Source organism: Marmota flaviventris, chromosome 18, assembly GCF_047511675.1.
Source record: "Marmota flaviventris isolate mMarFla1 chromosome 18, mMarFla1.hap1, whole genome shotgun sequence".
Lineage (NCBI taxonomy): Eukaryota > Metazoa > Chordata > Mammalia > Rodentia > Sciuridae > Marmota > Marmota flaviventris.
In genome coordinates this window covers 17,392,559-17,406,046 of record NC_092515.1, presented here as the reverse complement: position 1 = coordinate 17,406,046, position 13,488 = coordinate 17,392,559, and the positions used below count along the sequence as shown (strand labels likewise).

At 51.2% G+C, this 13,488-nt stretch overlaps 1 protein-coding gene across 1 annotated transcript; it reads right to left on the bottom strand.

The window, feature by feature from the left end:
* Nucleotides 1-7,386: 7,386 nt before the first annotated feature.
* Nucleotides 7,387-12,271, bottom strand: Sbsn (suprabasin). The gene is made up of 6 exons (XM_071604136.1): nucleotides 11,662-12,271; nucleotides 10,865-11,499; nucleotides 9,887-10,282; nucleotides 8,417-8,485; nucleotides 8,262-8,306; nucleotides 7,387-7,410 (listed from the first exon to the last, which is right to left on the bottom strand). Exons 1-6 carry the CDS (start codon nucleotides 12,269-12,271, stop codon nucleotides 7,387-7,389), a joined length of 1,779 nt encoding a protein of 592 aa, XP_071460237.1.
* Between the last annotated feature and the right edge of the window lie 1,217 nt (nucleotides 12,272-13,488).

Sequence of the window (13,488 nt, the reverse complement as noted above, 5' to 3'; positions counted from 1 at the left end):
AGGTGCTTTATACCCTTCCAGCCCATGGAGAGACACCGGAAGCCTCGGGGCCGCGTTGGAGGGTCTGAGGTTCGAGAAGGAATGGCGGGCTCCTGAGAGTGGTCCTCAAGATGTTTGAGTTGGTGTCCACGATGCTTTCAGCTGAGAGAGCTGGGTGTGGAGATGAGGAGCTGGGCGGGACAGCCACCCCCAGGGGAGAGTGGGAGGGAAGGACCAAGGGAGGGAGTAGCTGACCCAGGCTTCCATCCTGTTTACCCCTGTGCCTGTGTGAGTTCATGGCCACCCAGGAGGGGAGGGACCGCATCAGCTCACCGCACCCACCCCTCATCCTCCCGTAGGAGCCAGTGCTGGTCAGGGAGCAGGGTTAGCACAAGGTCAGGAGCCATCGTGGCCCTTATCCTCAGTCCAGCCTGCATGAGGATCTCGGGAGTCCTCCCCAGGCCTCATCCTTGCTTGGCAAGTATGGCTGCCTCTCTGTTCCCAGGGGCCCCAGGTCCTCCCTCTTGGCACGGTCTCGTATCACTGGGATTCATCACCGGGTTAGGAGGGGCCGGTTTCCATCTGCCTTTCTCAATGTCTCTCTGTCAGTCTCTCCCTTCCTCTCTTTCTCCACCCTGACACCCGCACCCGACTTGTAACTTCCAACACTTCTTAGCATGTAAACACCTTCCCTGCCTGTCCTCAGCCCCCACCTCCCTGTTGTTCCGTCTCTGACTCTGTAATGATGATAATAGTGGTGATGGTGATAATAACAAAAATAACAATAATTGCAACTCCAGTTTATCAAAGGCTTTCTATGTGCCCAGCACCAGACTAAGCACATTCAGAATCATACAAATAGGTCGTATTATTATCCCATTTAAGGACATAGACACTGGACTCAGAGAGGACACCCTGAGCCAGCCCAGACCTGCCTCACTCTTGAGCCCCAGCCCCAGAGCCTTTTCTGTCATTTCAGTGTCTCATGCCCCCACCCTGCTTGTCAAAACCCTCTGGCTGTCCTCTGAATGGAGTTGAATTTATGAGATGCAGGAAGGAATCTGGGCCCCCAAGATTGGTACTGGAAGCCCCAGCCCCTGGGCTTACTGCTTCCTTCGACCACAGATCAGGATCAAGGGCAGAGGACACTGACTGTCCCGGACTCCCTCGGTGGACCCCACCTTCACAGTGTTGTACCCATGTCCCCTTCCTTCTCCATTCTTCATCAGTAATATATTGATACCAGAATTCTTTAGCCAGCTTACCTTCCCACTTAAGAATATTTTAAGAGGATGCTTTCATCAGCTATGCAAGTGGAAAGTCAGAATCACTTCTCCCCAGATAGAAATTCCAGAAAAACAGAGATGCAAACAATGGTATTGCACTACAGCAGGAAGTTCAACAGGTAGAGAGGCACGCCGGCGCAGAAATTGAGTCTTCCTCATTAACATAACCTGAAAACTGATTGAGAATATGTTTCTTACTGTGTGATTCCGAATTATTCAAACTCACACTCACAAACCACCTAAATTCTCACAAACCATCATATTCTTCCTTCTGGAAAAAACTGCCCTTAGACATCCTGGACCTGAGGGATTTTTGTTTGTTTGTTTGGTTGGTTGGTTGGTTTTGGGTTTGTTTGTTTGTTTGTTTGTTTGTTTGTTTGTTTTTTGGTATCAGGGATTGAACTCAGGGGCACTCGACCACTGAGCCACATCCCCAGCCCTATTTTGTATTTTTTTTTTAATTTAGAGACAGGGTCTCACTGAGTTACTTAGCACCTCACTTTTGCTGAGGCTGGCTTTGAATTCACGATCCTCCTGCCTCAGCCTCCAGAGCTGCTGGGATTACAGGCGTGCTCCACCACGCCCAGCTCGACTCAGACTGAAGGCTTTTTATTCAATTCTGTTGTGAACCAAATGGAATTTTAGGTGTTTTCACACTCATGATGTCACTGAACCCTCACTATAACCTCCACAAATAAATGTCATTCCCATTTTACAAATGGGTTATCTGAGATCCAGAGTGGTTAAACACCACACAAAAGATCGTATGTGAGAAGATGTAGGAGGTCAAACCATGACCCAGATCTTCCTCCAAGCAGCTTCCTCCAGCATCTCCAGGCCTCTCTTTTCTTGTATCTAGTAACATCCCCCAATCTGACACGCTCATGTTTGTCTAAGAAACCTCTGGTTTCAGCTTTTCTCTCTCATTCACTACTTCATTGGTTCAACGAAGATTTATGGAGCAGTCACTCTGTGCCGTGCGTACTCTAGGCCCTGGGGATACAGCTAGAACAAAATCAACATCATTCTCCTTGAGAAGCTCCAGTTCATGGTGGGTTAAGCTGGACAATAAGATTATCAGATTGTAATGATCACTGCAAAGAAAAATATAGTGGTGGGGAGGGAATAGAGAAGACAGAGGAGTATTTTAAATAAGGTAGTCAGAGAAGGGCTGCTTCATGTGACAAATGAGCTGAGACCTGAACGAAGTAGAGAACAAACCAGGAATATTCAGGAATGAGAGTATTCCAAGCAGTGCAAAGGCCCTGAGACTGGAGTCTGCTTACTCTATTTGAGGACCACTATGGCTGGAGCACAGGATGAATGGGTGGGGGATGAGTTGAGATCAAAAGACATCAAAGGGCTAGATTCTGGGATTTGGGGGACCACTGTGATCTTTTGTTTTTTTAAAAAGTTAATGTGTGCATTACAGGAAACAGAAAAACACAAGCAAAGAACAGAGTCATCCACAAGCAACTTAGTTAGATGTGTCCTGTGTGCACACACAAGGGTCCCATTTTGTGTGACTGAGATCACAGTGTGTATCGAGCTTTTCCATACCGTTAGCACAAAAGGATCAGACCGGATGCGAACTTCATGGATCATCAAAAGCTCTTATTCAGGAACAGAGTCACGCCTCTGATGGACCCACTTTCCTGGTGGAAAATGAGCCCCTGGCCAGGGGGAGCTGTGCTTACACAGGTTACACTGAGAGGTGACTTAATTAATGAACATGTCAATTTGGGCACTCAGGAACTTGGGGTCTGTTTTACTGGGCAAGATGGGGGTGTCTAGGGTCAATGGTCAGTATCTGGAAAAGGATTTATTTGGGGAAGGATCAATGCTTTGGCCTCTTATCACTGGGAAAGAATGTATTGGGAAAGGATCAAGGAAAGGATCAATTGCCTTCTCCCTCATCCCCTCTCCCCAGGCCACACTATTTGGGGGTTTGTCATTTTCCATATCCAATACATACACCATGAATATCACCAAGTCAAAATCCCAGAGCCACATGAGGACCTTTAATAATCAAGAATATACTATACCAACTCAACCTGTTAGAAAAATTGTAATCCTGCCTTTCTTGGGGACAAAAACTTCACTGAAAACCAAAATGGCAACAAGCCTCTAGAGAGACATATTGGCAGAATTACAACTAAAATAATGTGTTCCCTTAATCCTCAATTTACAATGAGACAAAGCAACAGAGTACTCCAAACATGTTTCTAAGAGGGTTCATTTTGAGATTTCTACTATCAAAATATTAGCAAAAAAGCACGTTCCCAGTGAATGCAAGTGCTCCTACAGTACAGAAGATGCACACACCAGTGGTCACAGCAAAATGTAAATCCTTGAGCACTTGCTCCTGCCTTTCCCTACATGCTCCTTCTGCCCCTCTGCTGCAGCCTAATCGACAGTCCTCATACTCACTGCCCAAGGCATCACAATTCCATGTCCAGGGTGCATCTTTTCCATCAGGTATAACAAAAAGATGTAAAATTTACAAGTTGGCTAATTCACTGGCTCTATTTTTTATGATACACTGTCACCTCAGGACATCTAGAAAGCTTGGATGTTATAAAATGTAGTATGAACTTTGTGCACAATAAACACAAGTACTTGACCAAAAATGTACATATAGATCTATGGTTGTAATCTAAAATTGTCTTCAGATAAGGACTTTTGGCGCAGGTGCAGTTCTTTGCGGTGACAGACTTGTAGAATAAGAGACCAGGAGGAGACGTCAGGAACAGAATGAAGGCTGGACTCAAGTATAGTGTGCAGATGAGGCCTTGGGTCTGGGGGATGCCTTTGCTCCCTTCTGCGGGTCGGGGCCTCACACTGGCATCTGCAGCTTAGCTGCCTCCTGGGCGCCTGCCCTGAACCTCATGTTCCCATCCAGCTGCATCACTCACTAGCCGTGATCTTTTTGTTTTTGTTTTATTTTTCTAGAATTTATTCTTACTTTCTGATCTTTCTTCTTCCTATTAATATGATTATTAGCACATATTAATGATAGAAATTAATAGGATTCATTGTGACCTTTCCATACATGTATATAATATGCTATTATTGACCCACCCTTCCTACTTCTCTCTAACCCGCCTTTCCCCTCTCCTGAGTCCCCTTCCTCTTCCCTAATCAACCCTTCATCTTTCATGTCGTCCTCCACCCTCCCTACATTCCCCAAAGGAGAGAAAAGATGTGATACTTATCTTTCTGTCTGGCTTATATCACTTAATATAATGGTCTCTAGTTCCATCCATTTTCCTGCAAATTTCATTCTTCTCTATGGCTGAATGAAATTCCATTGTATATACACTCCGTCTTTTTAATCCATTCATTCGTTGATGGGCATCTAGGCTGATTCCATGAGTTGGCTATTGTGAACAGCGCCACGATAAACACAGGTATGCAGATCTCTCTTTAGCAGCTATTATGACGGGGGTGAGATAGAACCTCAATGTAGTTTTGATTTATTAGTCATGATCTTTATCCGTCTTTATCCCTTGTCTGTCAAACTGGGCGAACATGAGGATCAACTGAAATAGCACATGTAACAGATTTTAGAAAAGGGTTTGGCAGACAGAAGATCTCAATACGTATTCTTGGGATTGTTGGGGTGTTGGTATTGCTAGAATACTTTATTGGTGATTGTTTAATTTTGACATTTACATATGCACATGTGCATGTCCTGAGCAGGCCAAAGGCAGAAATGCTTTTTATTTAAAAGAGGACTTATTTTGAAATAGCCCCTCTCCCTTGCCGAAGATCATGGGGAAGCAGGCACCTCACTAGCACTTTACTAGCAGGGAAGCACTCTTGAATTAGAGCCCTGCCATCACCACCGGCTGAGTGGCCTCAGGCAACTCTGTCCCTTCCCTGAGCCTATCTCCCATCATCCAGGAAGGGGTGATGGTGGTGCCTGCCCCATGAGGTGGTTGTGGGGAAGGGATGAATCATGTCTGTAAGTGCTTAGCGCAGACCCAGTAAGCACCCAATAAAGACGCTACAAGAGTCCCTCCCAAACTCCTCTCCCTGTTCTTCATCATCTGCAGAAACTGGCCCTTTCTGTTATCCCCACCCTTCTTGGCCAAGCAGCCCAGTTCTTGCTCACCCTTATTCCATGGCCTTTGCCAAGTCTGCTCAGGCCCAGTTGCTCAAATGCCAGGTATTTGTGCTGACCTTGACCTCACCTCCTGAACCTCCTAGTCTAGTGGGGAGTGGATGTTAGACAAGTTATGTTTGTAATCCAATTACAAATTGTCGCAAGTGACTTGAAGGACAAGATCAGGGTACCTGGAGAGACAATGACAAGGGCAGGAGATGTTTGGGATGGATGGCCAAGGCAGCAGTGACCTGAGGGTGAGGAGGAGCCAACCTGGGAGACCGAGAGGCATGGAGAACATTCCCCACAGAGGGGACAGAAGTAAAGGCCTCCAGGCAGGAGAAGACCCTTGACCCTGTGTGTCTCCTTTACCCTTCAAAATCAGCCCAGAGCTCTCGCTTTCCAGGGACCATCATCAGCTCATAGTTTGTTTCATGTCTCTTTGTCCTTCCAGGAATCCCCTCTAAACAGAGCCGGCCAGAAAGTGTGCATCAAAATCCAGCTAATGGAAGCTTTTACTTGATAAGAGAATGAATGGTACCCTTCAATACTGTCTTTGAAAATGTAATCCCTGCCTCCAGGAAGGACTTCCCCAGTGCATAGGAAACAGTGCCGTAAAAGGAGACACTCAATAAATGCCTCATACGAATGAGTGATTCTATTTATCAAAGTGCAGCCAACAGCTGTCTGCAATTTACTTTGAAATGCATCAAAAATATATTAATAACACAGTTAGATGCATAGATGTGTGCGCAAACAAACATGATAAAAAGCTAACGGCCAAATGTAAGTGGTGAGAGCAGGTGTCCACTGTAAAATTCTTTCATCTTTTTGGTATGTTTGAAATATTTTCAAAATAAAATATTGCAGGCCAGAGAAGAAACAGATGGAATAAAATGTTATTTTGCCAACAAGGAAAAGGAGAGTGAATCTCAAGTGTCAGGAATATCACCTTTATTGTGCAAATGCAGGCCCCTCCCCTCCCTCTTGGCTCACTTACTTAATGCTCTGTCTCAGGTTTGTTTTCATAGGCTATGCATCTCCGGGAAGGCCAATTTCCCAAAGGCAAAAGCCTTATTTGGGGCCGCTCACCACTGAGGGAATCTGGAAGCTGGAAGCAACATGGCGGTCCTCCCCTGCAGACGCCTCACTCCCCTTTTATACAGCAGGAAACTGTAGCCCCTAGGGGGCAGTGAGCTGCCTCCAGACACCTTTTGTCACTGGTAGAGTCCCTCCCTCAGGTCATTAATGTGTCTCCTGCCTGAGCCTCTCATCCCTCCCCTCTCCTTCCCCAGAGAGACCTTCCCACGCGCCTCTCTGTCCTCTTTCCTTACTCACTGGGTCCACTTACTGACCATGTAACCTTGGCCGTGTTTCCCAACCTGTGCAAGCCTCCACGTGCCTCCTTATAAATTGGAGGCAGTGGCAGTACCTCTTACCTAACTGGGTGCTTGGGAGGATTCAGTGATGTCATTCATGCCAAGCTCCCCGCACGTCTTTATTGCACAATTAATACAAGCTATTATTGTTATTCCTTGGGTGCCACATCCCCCCTGGGTGAGTACGCTACCCGCTTGGGCTCCACCTAGGCTCCTCCATTCTCTCTTGGGTGCTCCCGTCCCCGCTGTTCACAGGCAGTGGCTTCCCTGCATGGGTGCCCTCCCAGTGCCAAGCACACTAGCAAAGCGTAGTGTGTCCCTGTGAACTGCCCTCTTCAAGTCAATAAGCCTGAGATCTCCAGTGCAACCCATCCTGAGCAGTGATCCCCCAATTCCTTCAGCAAAGAACAAGATGAAGAATTACAAGTCCCCCCTCCCATCCCCGCCCATCCCTCTTTAGGGAGCACAGGGGACCATGATGAGAAGAGGACACTGTGTCACTTTTATTCACAAATCTTAGTACAGCCCCCTTAAGGGACTCCGAGAATCTATGCCCACCCCCAGCTCCTCCGGGTTATTTCAGCTGGTGTGACAAGAGGAACATTTATCTGCTCAGGAAGGCCAGGGCATCAGTTTAGGGCATGATGTTTGCGACGCTCTAGAAAAGAGGAGAGAGGAAGTGAGTGTAGGATTCTAGCTGAGAGGAGCAGGAGCCCTGCCCCACCCTCCCCGGGCACGGAGAGGAAGACTGGTTACTATGGCCTGGGAATTGTTTATGTTCTGGGAATATCTTAAGGAAGGTGTTATCTCGATTTTTGGAAGACAGGGAGCTAGCCCTCCCGAGTGGCTGGGCGCCTCTGTAGGAATGGAGAAGCCCTGTGCATTTATGTCAGAGGATCCTCTGTCAACCCCAGAGCCAGGGGATCCACAAGGGTATGTCTTCCAGCTCCAGGTGCCTAGATGGGGCATCCCAGCTGTGCACCCCAGTCTCAGGCAACTTATGCACTAAATACAAAGAAAAAGCTGGGACTTCTAGCCCAGAGAGAGGACCAGGACCCCACAGGAGCCTTTACACTCTCAACCAGAGAACAGAGCCCCAAGTTCCCACAACCCAGCACATTGAGGCAAAGCAGCAAGAGCAGGGCAGCAGAGGGGCTCACTGGGGGGGCGGGGGTGGGAGGGGAGCCAGCTGGGAGAGATGGAGGGGAGCAAGGTGGCCACATAAAGGCCGGACTCAGCAGCTGTACCCCCACCGCCCCCTGCCTCTGTGCGAGCGTTCTGGAAGTTATTTCTGCCAGCTTCTGTGAGAATGGAAAGCACCCAAAAGCTGAGCACAGGCATGAGAGCAGGCGACAAAGGGGAAGACCAGAGCTGGGAGAACAGGTCGGGTGGCCTCTGCAGAGGCTGAGTCTGCCCACAGGAAAGCCGTCCACGAGCAGGCAACGGGAAAGGGGTGTAGGCTCTCTCTCCAGATGCAAGGCAGGAGGTAGAAACTCTGCAGACACTCACCCTCCACAGGGCTGGAAAGTTGATGAAGGGCTTGTTGACCGAGGCCTGAAATTCAAGGACGAGAGGGTTAGTCCCCAGCCTCCACCCCATCCTAGGTGGAACCCCAGGACTCCCCGCTCCCCCCACCAAGTGCATGCAGTGCCCAGAAGACTTACTCCAGATGCTAATGTAGTGGTTGCGCCCCCTCCGTGCTGGCCGGTAGCCCCGCTTCCTTGATGACTGCTCTGTGGACAAGCCCAGATGGTCACTACCACCCCCCAACCCTTGAGGGTTTCCTAAGTTCCTGTTCCCTAGTGACCTGCCCCCATCTAGGTTGACTCCGGCTGGGGGGAGGCACAGTCTGACCCCTTGGCCTCCTCGCTCACTGTCCAGAGAGAAAACCCAAAGTCCATGTTGCCATGAGGATTTCATGGAGATGGGAATAAGCCCAGGAAGGAGATCTGTCATCTCCCGACTGGTCTTTCCCAGGCTCCCTTTGGCTTTGGTGCTAGATAAAGGCTCCCAGCCACTGAGAAGGGGCTTCACTGGGAGGAGAACCAGAGCCCCCGTGCACATACGAGGACCTTCACAGACCTCGACCCCAAATCAACACGTCTACACACAATTCAGCCTCGACCCTAACTCGGGCTGATCCCTATCCCTGTCCCCATCCCCAGTCACTCAGCAGTGGTACTTTAGCCACACCCCGCGCCCTAGCAAGGGCCACCTAGAATCCTCCAACAGACCACCCTCTCCTGGCTCTGCTTGGGCAGCCTGACTCCAGACCCTCTCTGCCTCCCTTTCTATCCTGTTTCTCCCCCCTTCTCCCTCCTCTCAACCCCTGGCTTCCTGCCTGACAGCGGATGTGACTCTGGGCTTTGAGACTGGGTCCATCCTCAAGATGGTCTCCCAGCTTGCTGATCCCAAGGACTGTTGGTGGAGGTCGGAGAAGGCTGTCCTCCAGGTCCCTCCTTGTCACCTGCTCTGTTGTCAGTGTCACTGTTTATCTGGCCTCCAACGTGTTTCCTCTACATATGTGGGCAGAGGCCTTCCCTGATCAGCAGTGCAGAGGAAGGAGAACCCTGACCTGCCAGTCGCCAAAGCTGTGCACTTGCCACATGACCTTGGCAAATGCCCTTAGCCTCTCTGGGCCTCCCTGTCCTTATCTGAGCATCGGAGAGTCAGCATCCTCACCCTGACTACCTCAGAGTGTTGTTATGAAGATGAAGCAGAACAGAGCTCATCTCCAAAGCTGTTCCTCACCCTCCCTGTTACAATCTTGAGTTTTCTCAACACTCATTCTGTTTGCACTTCAGAGATCTGATTTCATAACTGTTTCCTGTTTCCAGGAGAAGCCCCGTGACCCTCACTGCAGGCCCCCTTAACTAGGAGAGAAACTCCCTTCAGGTGGGACTAGGCTCCTTCCACATTATCTGAGATGGGACTTTACAGATAAAATGGCTTAATCCAGCTGACCACCAGCTCCTTAGTAAGGGAGATGCAGAGGAAGAAGGGGAACAGAGTTATATGGCTGCCCCAGGCATCTTTCACCAAAGGCTACATACGGGCTCCCCAAATATCCCAGGGTTTAACCTCTCCCTCCCACAACCCCCTTCTCCCCAGTTTCCCCGCCCCTGTTCACCTACATTCAGCAGCTGGTTGGCCTCCTTGCTGGCTTGGTTGACCCCATTATGAACATCCTTCTGCAACCTGTCCACTTCCTTCCCGGCCTGGCCAGCAGCATGGTGGGCACCTTGGCCAAGTTTCTCCGCTTCCTTTCCGGCCTGACCAGCAGCATGGTTGACCCCTTGGCCAAATTTCTCTGCCTCCTTCCCGGCCTGGTTGACCCCATTGTTGACCCCTTGGACCACTTTGTCTGCTTCCTTTCCGGCCTGTTCAACGGCATGGTGAACTCCCTGGCCAAACTTCTCCACCTCCTTCCCAGCCTGGTTGACACCAGGATGGACACTATAGGTTATTTTGCCTCCCTCTTTCCCAACCTGCCCTGCAACAGGATGAGGATCCTGGCCAAACTGCAGCGCCTCCTCTGCTGCATGGCTAAGTCCATGCTGGGACGCTGGGATCACTTTCTCTGCCTCCTTCCCAGCCTGACCAGCAGCATGGTGGGCCCCCTCTGTCTCCTTCGAAGGCTGACCAAAAGCATGGTTGCCCTCTTGAGCAAACTTCTCTGCCTCCCTCCCAGGCTGACCAAAAGCATTGTGGGCCCCCTGACCTAATTTCTCTGCCTCTTTCCCAGCCTGGCCCGCAGTATTGTGAAGCCCTTGACCAAACTTCTCTCCCTCATTTCCAGCCTGACCAGCAGCGTAGCGGATTCCCTGACTGAACTTCTCTGCCTCCTTCCCAGCCTGACCAAAAGCATGGTGAGCCCCCTGACCAAACTTCTCCACCTCCTTTCCAGCCTGACCAGCAGCATGGTGGACCCCTTGACCAAACTTCTCTGCCTCCTTCCCAGCCTGACCAAAAGCATGGTGGGCCCCCTGACCAAACTTCTCTGCCTCCTTCGAAGGCTGACCAAAAGCATGGTGGGCCCCCTGACCAAACTTCTCTGCCTCCCTCCCAGGCTGACCAAAAGCATTCTGAGCCCCCTGGCCAAACTTCTCTGCCTCCTTCCCAGCCTGACCAAAAGCATGGTGGGCCCCCTGGCCAAACTTCTCTGCCTCTTTCCCAGCCTGACCAAAAGCATGGTGACCCCCCTGACCGAACTTCTCTGCCTCCTTCCCAGCCTGACCAGCAGCATGGTGGGCTCCCTGGCCAAACTTCTCTGCCTCCTTCCCAGCCTGACCAAAAGCATGGTGGGCCCCCTGGCCAAACTTCTCCGCCTCTTTCCCAGCCTGACCAAAAGCATGGTGACCCCCCTGACCGAACTTCTCTGCCTCCTTCCCAGCCTGACCAGCAGCATGGTGGGCTCCCTGGCCAAACTTCTCTGCCTCCTTCCCAGCCTGACCAAAAGCATGGTGGGCCCCCTGGCCAAACTTCTCTGCCTCTTTCCCAGCCTGACCAAAAGCATGGTGACCCCCCTGACCGAACTTCTCCGCCTCTTTCCCAGCCTGACCAAAAGCATGGTGACCCCCCTGACCGAACTTCTCCGCCTCTTTCCCAGCCTGACCAAAAGCATGGTGACCCCCCTGACCGAACTTCTCCGCCTCTTTCCCAGCCTGACCAAAAGCATGGTGACCCCCCTGACCGAACTTCTCCGCCTCTTTCCCAGCCTGACCAAAAGCATGGTGACCCCCCTGACCTAACTTCTCCGCCTCTTTCCCAGCCTGACCAAAAGCATGGTGACCCCCCTGACCTAACTTCTCCGCCTCTTTCCCAGCCTGACCAAAAGCATGGTGACCCCCCTGACCGAACTTCTCCGCCTCTTTCCCAGCCTGACCAAAAGCATGGTGACCCCCCTGACCGAACTTCCCCGCCTCTTTCCCAGCCTGACCAAAAGCATGGTGGGCCCCCTGACCCAACTTCTCCGCCTCTTTCCCAGCCTGACCAAAAGCATGGTGGGCTCCCTGGCCAAACCTCCCAGCCTCATCCCCAGCCTGCCCCATGGCGTGGTGGGCCCCCTGGCCAAACCTCCCTGCTTCACTTCCCGCCTGGTTGACCCCATGATGGACCCCATGATGGATCATTTTGTCTGCCTCCTTCCCAACCTGTCCAGCAGCGTTGTTGACCCCATGGGCAAACTTCTCTGCTTCCTTTCCTGCTTGCCCGGCGCCATTGTTGATCCCATGGGCTACCTTGTCCAAGCCGTGGTTGATCCCCTTGTCCACCTCCTTGCCGGCCTGGCTCCCCATGCTGCTAAGTCCATTAAAAACTTTTTCCACTTCCCTTCCAGCTTGAGTGATTCCATTATTGATGCCTTCCAGGGCCTTGCCCACCTCTCTCTCTGCATTACTCAGCCCTCTGTTGATCCCTTCAATGACCTTCTCGATAGGGTCATCATTGGCTGCCCATCCGGGCAGGGCCCCCAGGAGCAGTAGGAGGCAGCAGGAGCTGAGAAGACTGGCAAGGCGCATGGTGTTGGGGAGGTGGGGGGATGCAGAGAGGAGCCCGGGAAGCAAGGCTGCTATTTATCCTCTGCTCCCTCCCTCTTCTCCACCCCTCATGAGTCAATTGCCCCTGCAAGGCACTGACTTGGTCCCGTCAAGGAGGTATTTCCCAGGGAGATTTGGGATTGAGCAACAAGAGGAGGAGGAAACAAGGTGAGTCACGCCTGGAGAAGAACCTGGCATATCTGCTCCTTACCTGGCTCTGGCTCTCCACCCCAAAGGAGGGTGTCTGCCCTGCCAACCACCTCCCTCTTCATTTCTCACCCACTGTCCAGGCCTCCTCTCTCTCAAACCCACCTTCAATCACCCTCCATCCCAGGGCCAGGGTGATCTGCAGCACGGTGGCTGCTCTCAGGGATCTAAGCACCTGGCTTAGTGAGAGTCTGGAAAGATGGAGTTTGCAATTGGGGGCGGTGGGGTCAGGGAGAACTCCAGGACAGTTGAAGCTGTCCCTGCTCCTACTCTCAGCTACTCCTCTGCAGCCACAAGGGCCTTGTCCCAAACACACCACTGTCCTGAGGCCCCTCTTCTTTGCACTTGATCTTTTCTCTGCGTAGAACTCCGAACCCAGAGCCTCGGGTGGCCAACTCCTCCTCATTCTGTACTTGGCTCAAATGTCACCTTCCTGACCATCCCTGCCCACTCCTGAGAGTAACATGAGGTTACAATTACACCCTGTAAAATCACCCTTGTGTTCCTAAAGGACTTGGCACCATCTGAAATCACCTTTATTTTTTATCAAGTGACTCACCTACCAGATTGTAAACTTCCAGAAAAGAGGGTCCTCGTCTGTGTTGGGCATCACTATATCCCTGTCTTCTAGGACAGTGTCTGGGGTTCAGTAAATATTTATAGATAGAACACACAGGTGGGTTTGAAAAAGCCCAGGGAAGAGAATCCAAGCCTGAGCCTGAGTCTCACAGGGGGCTGGAAGGATGGGTGTCTGCCTGGGTCCCCAGGACAACATAGGGTCCCCTGGGGAGGGTTGTGCATTTGAAGCCAGGATGACATTCTCATCATGGAACCCAGGCCAATCACCTCCCAGCCCTTAGGCCAGGGCAGGGGTCTGATTGCCATGAGCTGAGCTAGGACAGGACGCAGTGTCTCCTGAAAAGCCGGTTGAGGCAGCCATGGGGAGGGGCTGAAGACCTTGGGCAGCAGGAGCTGTCAGCCAGAAAGTGGGC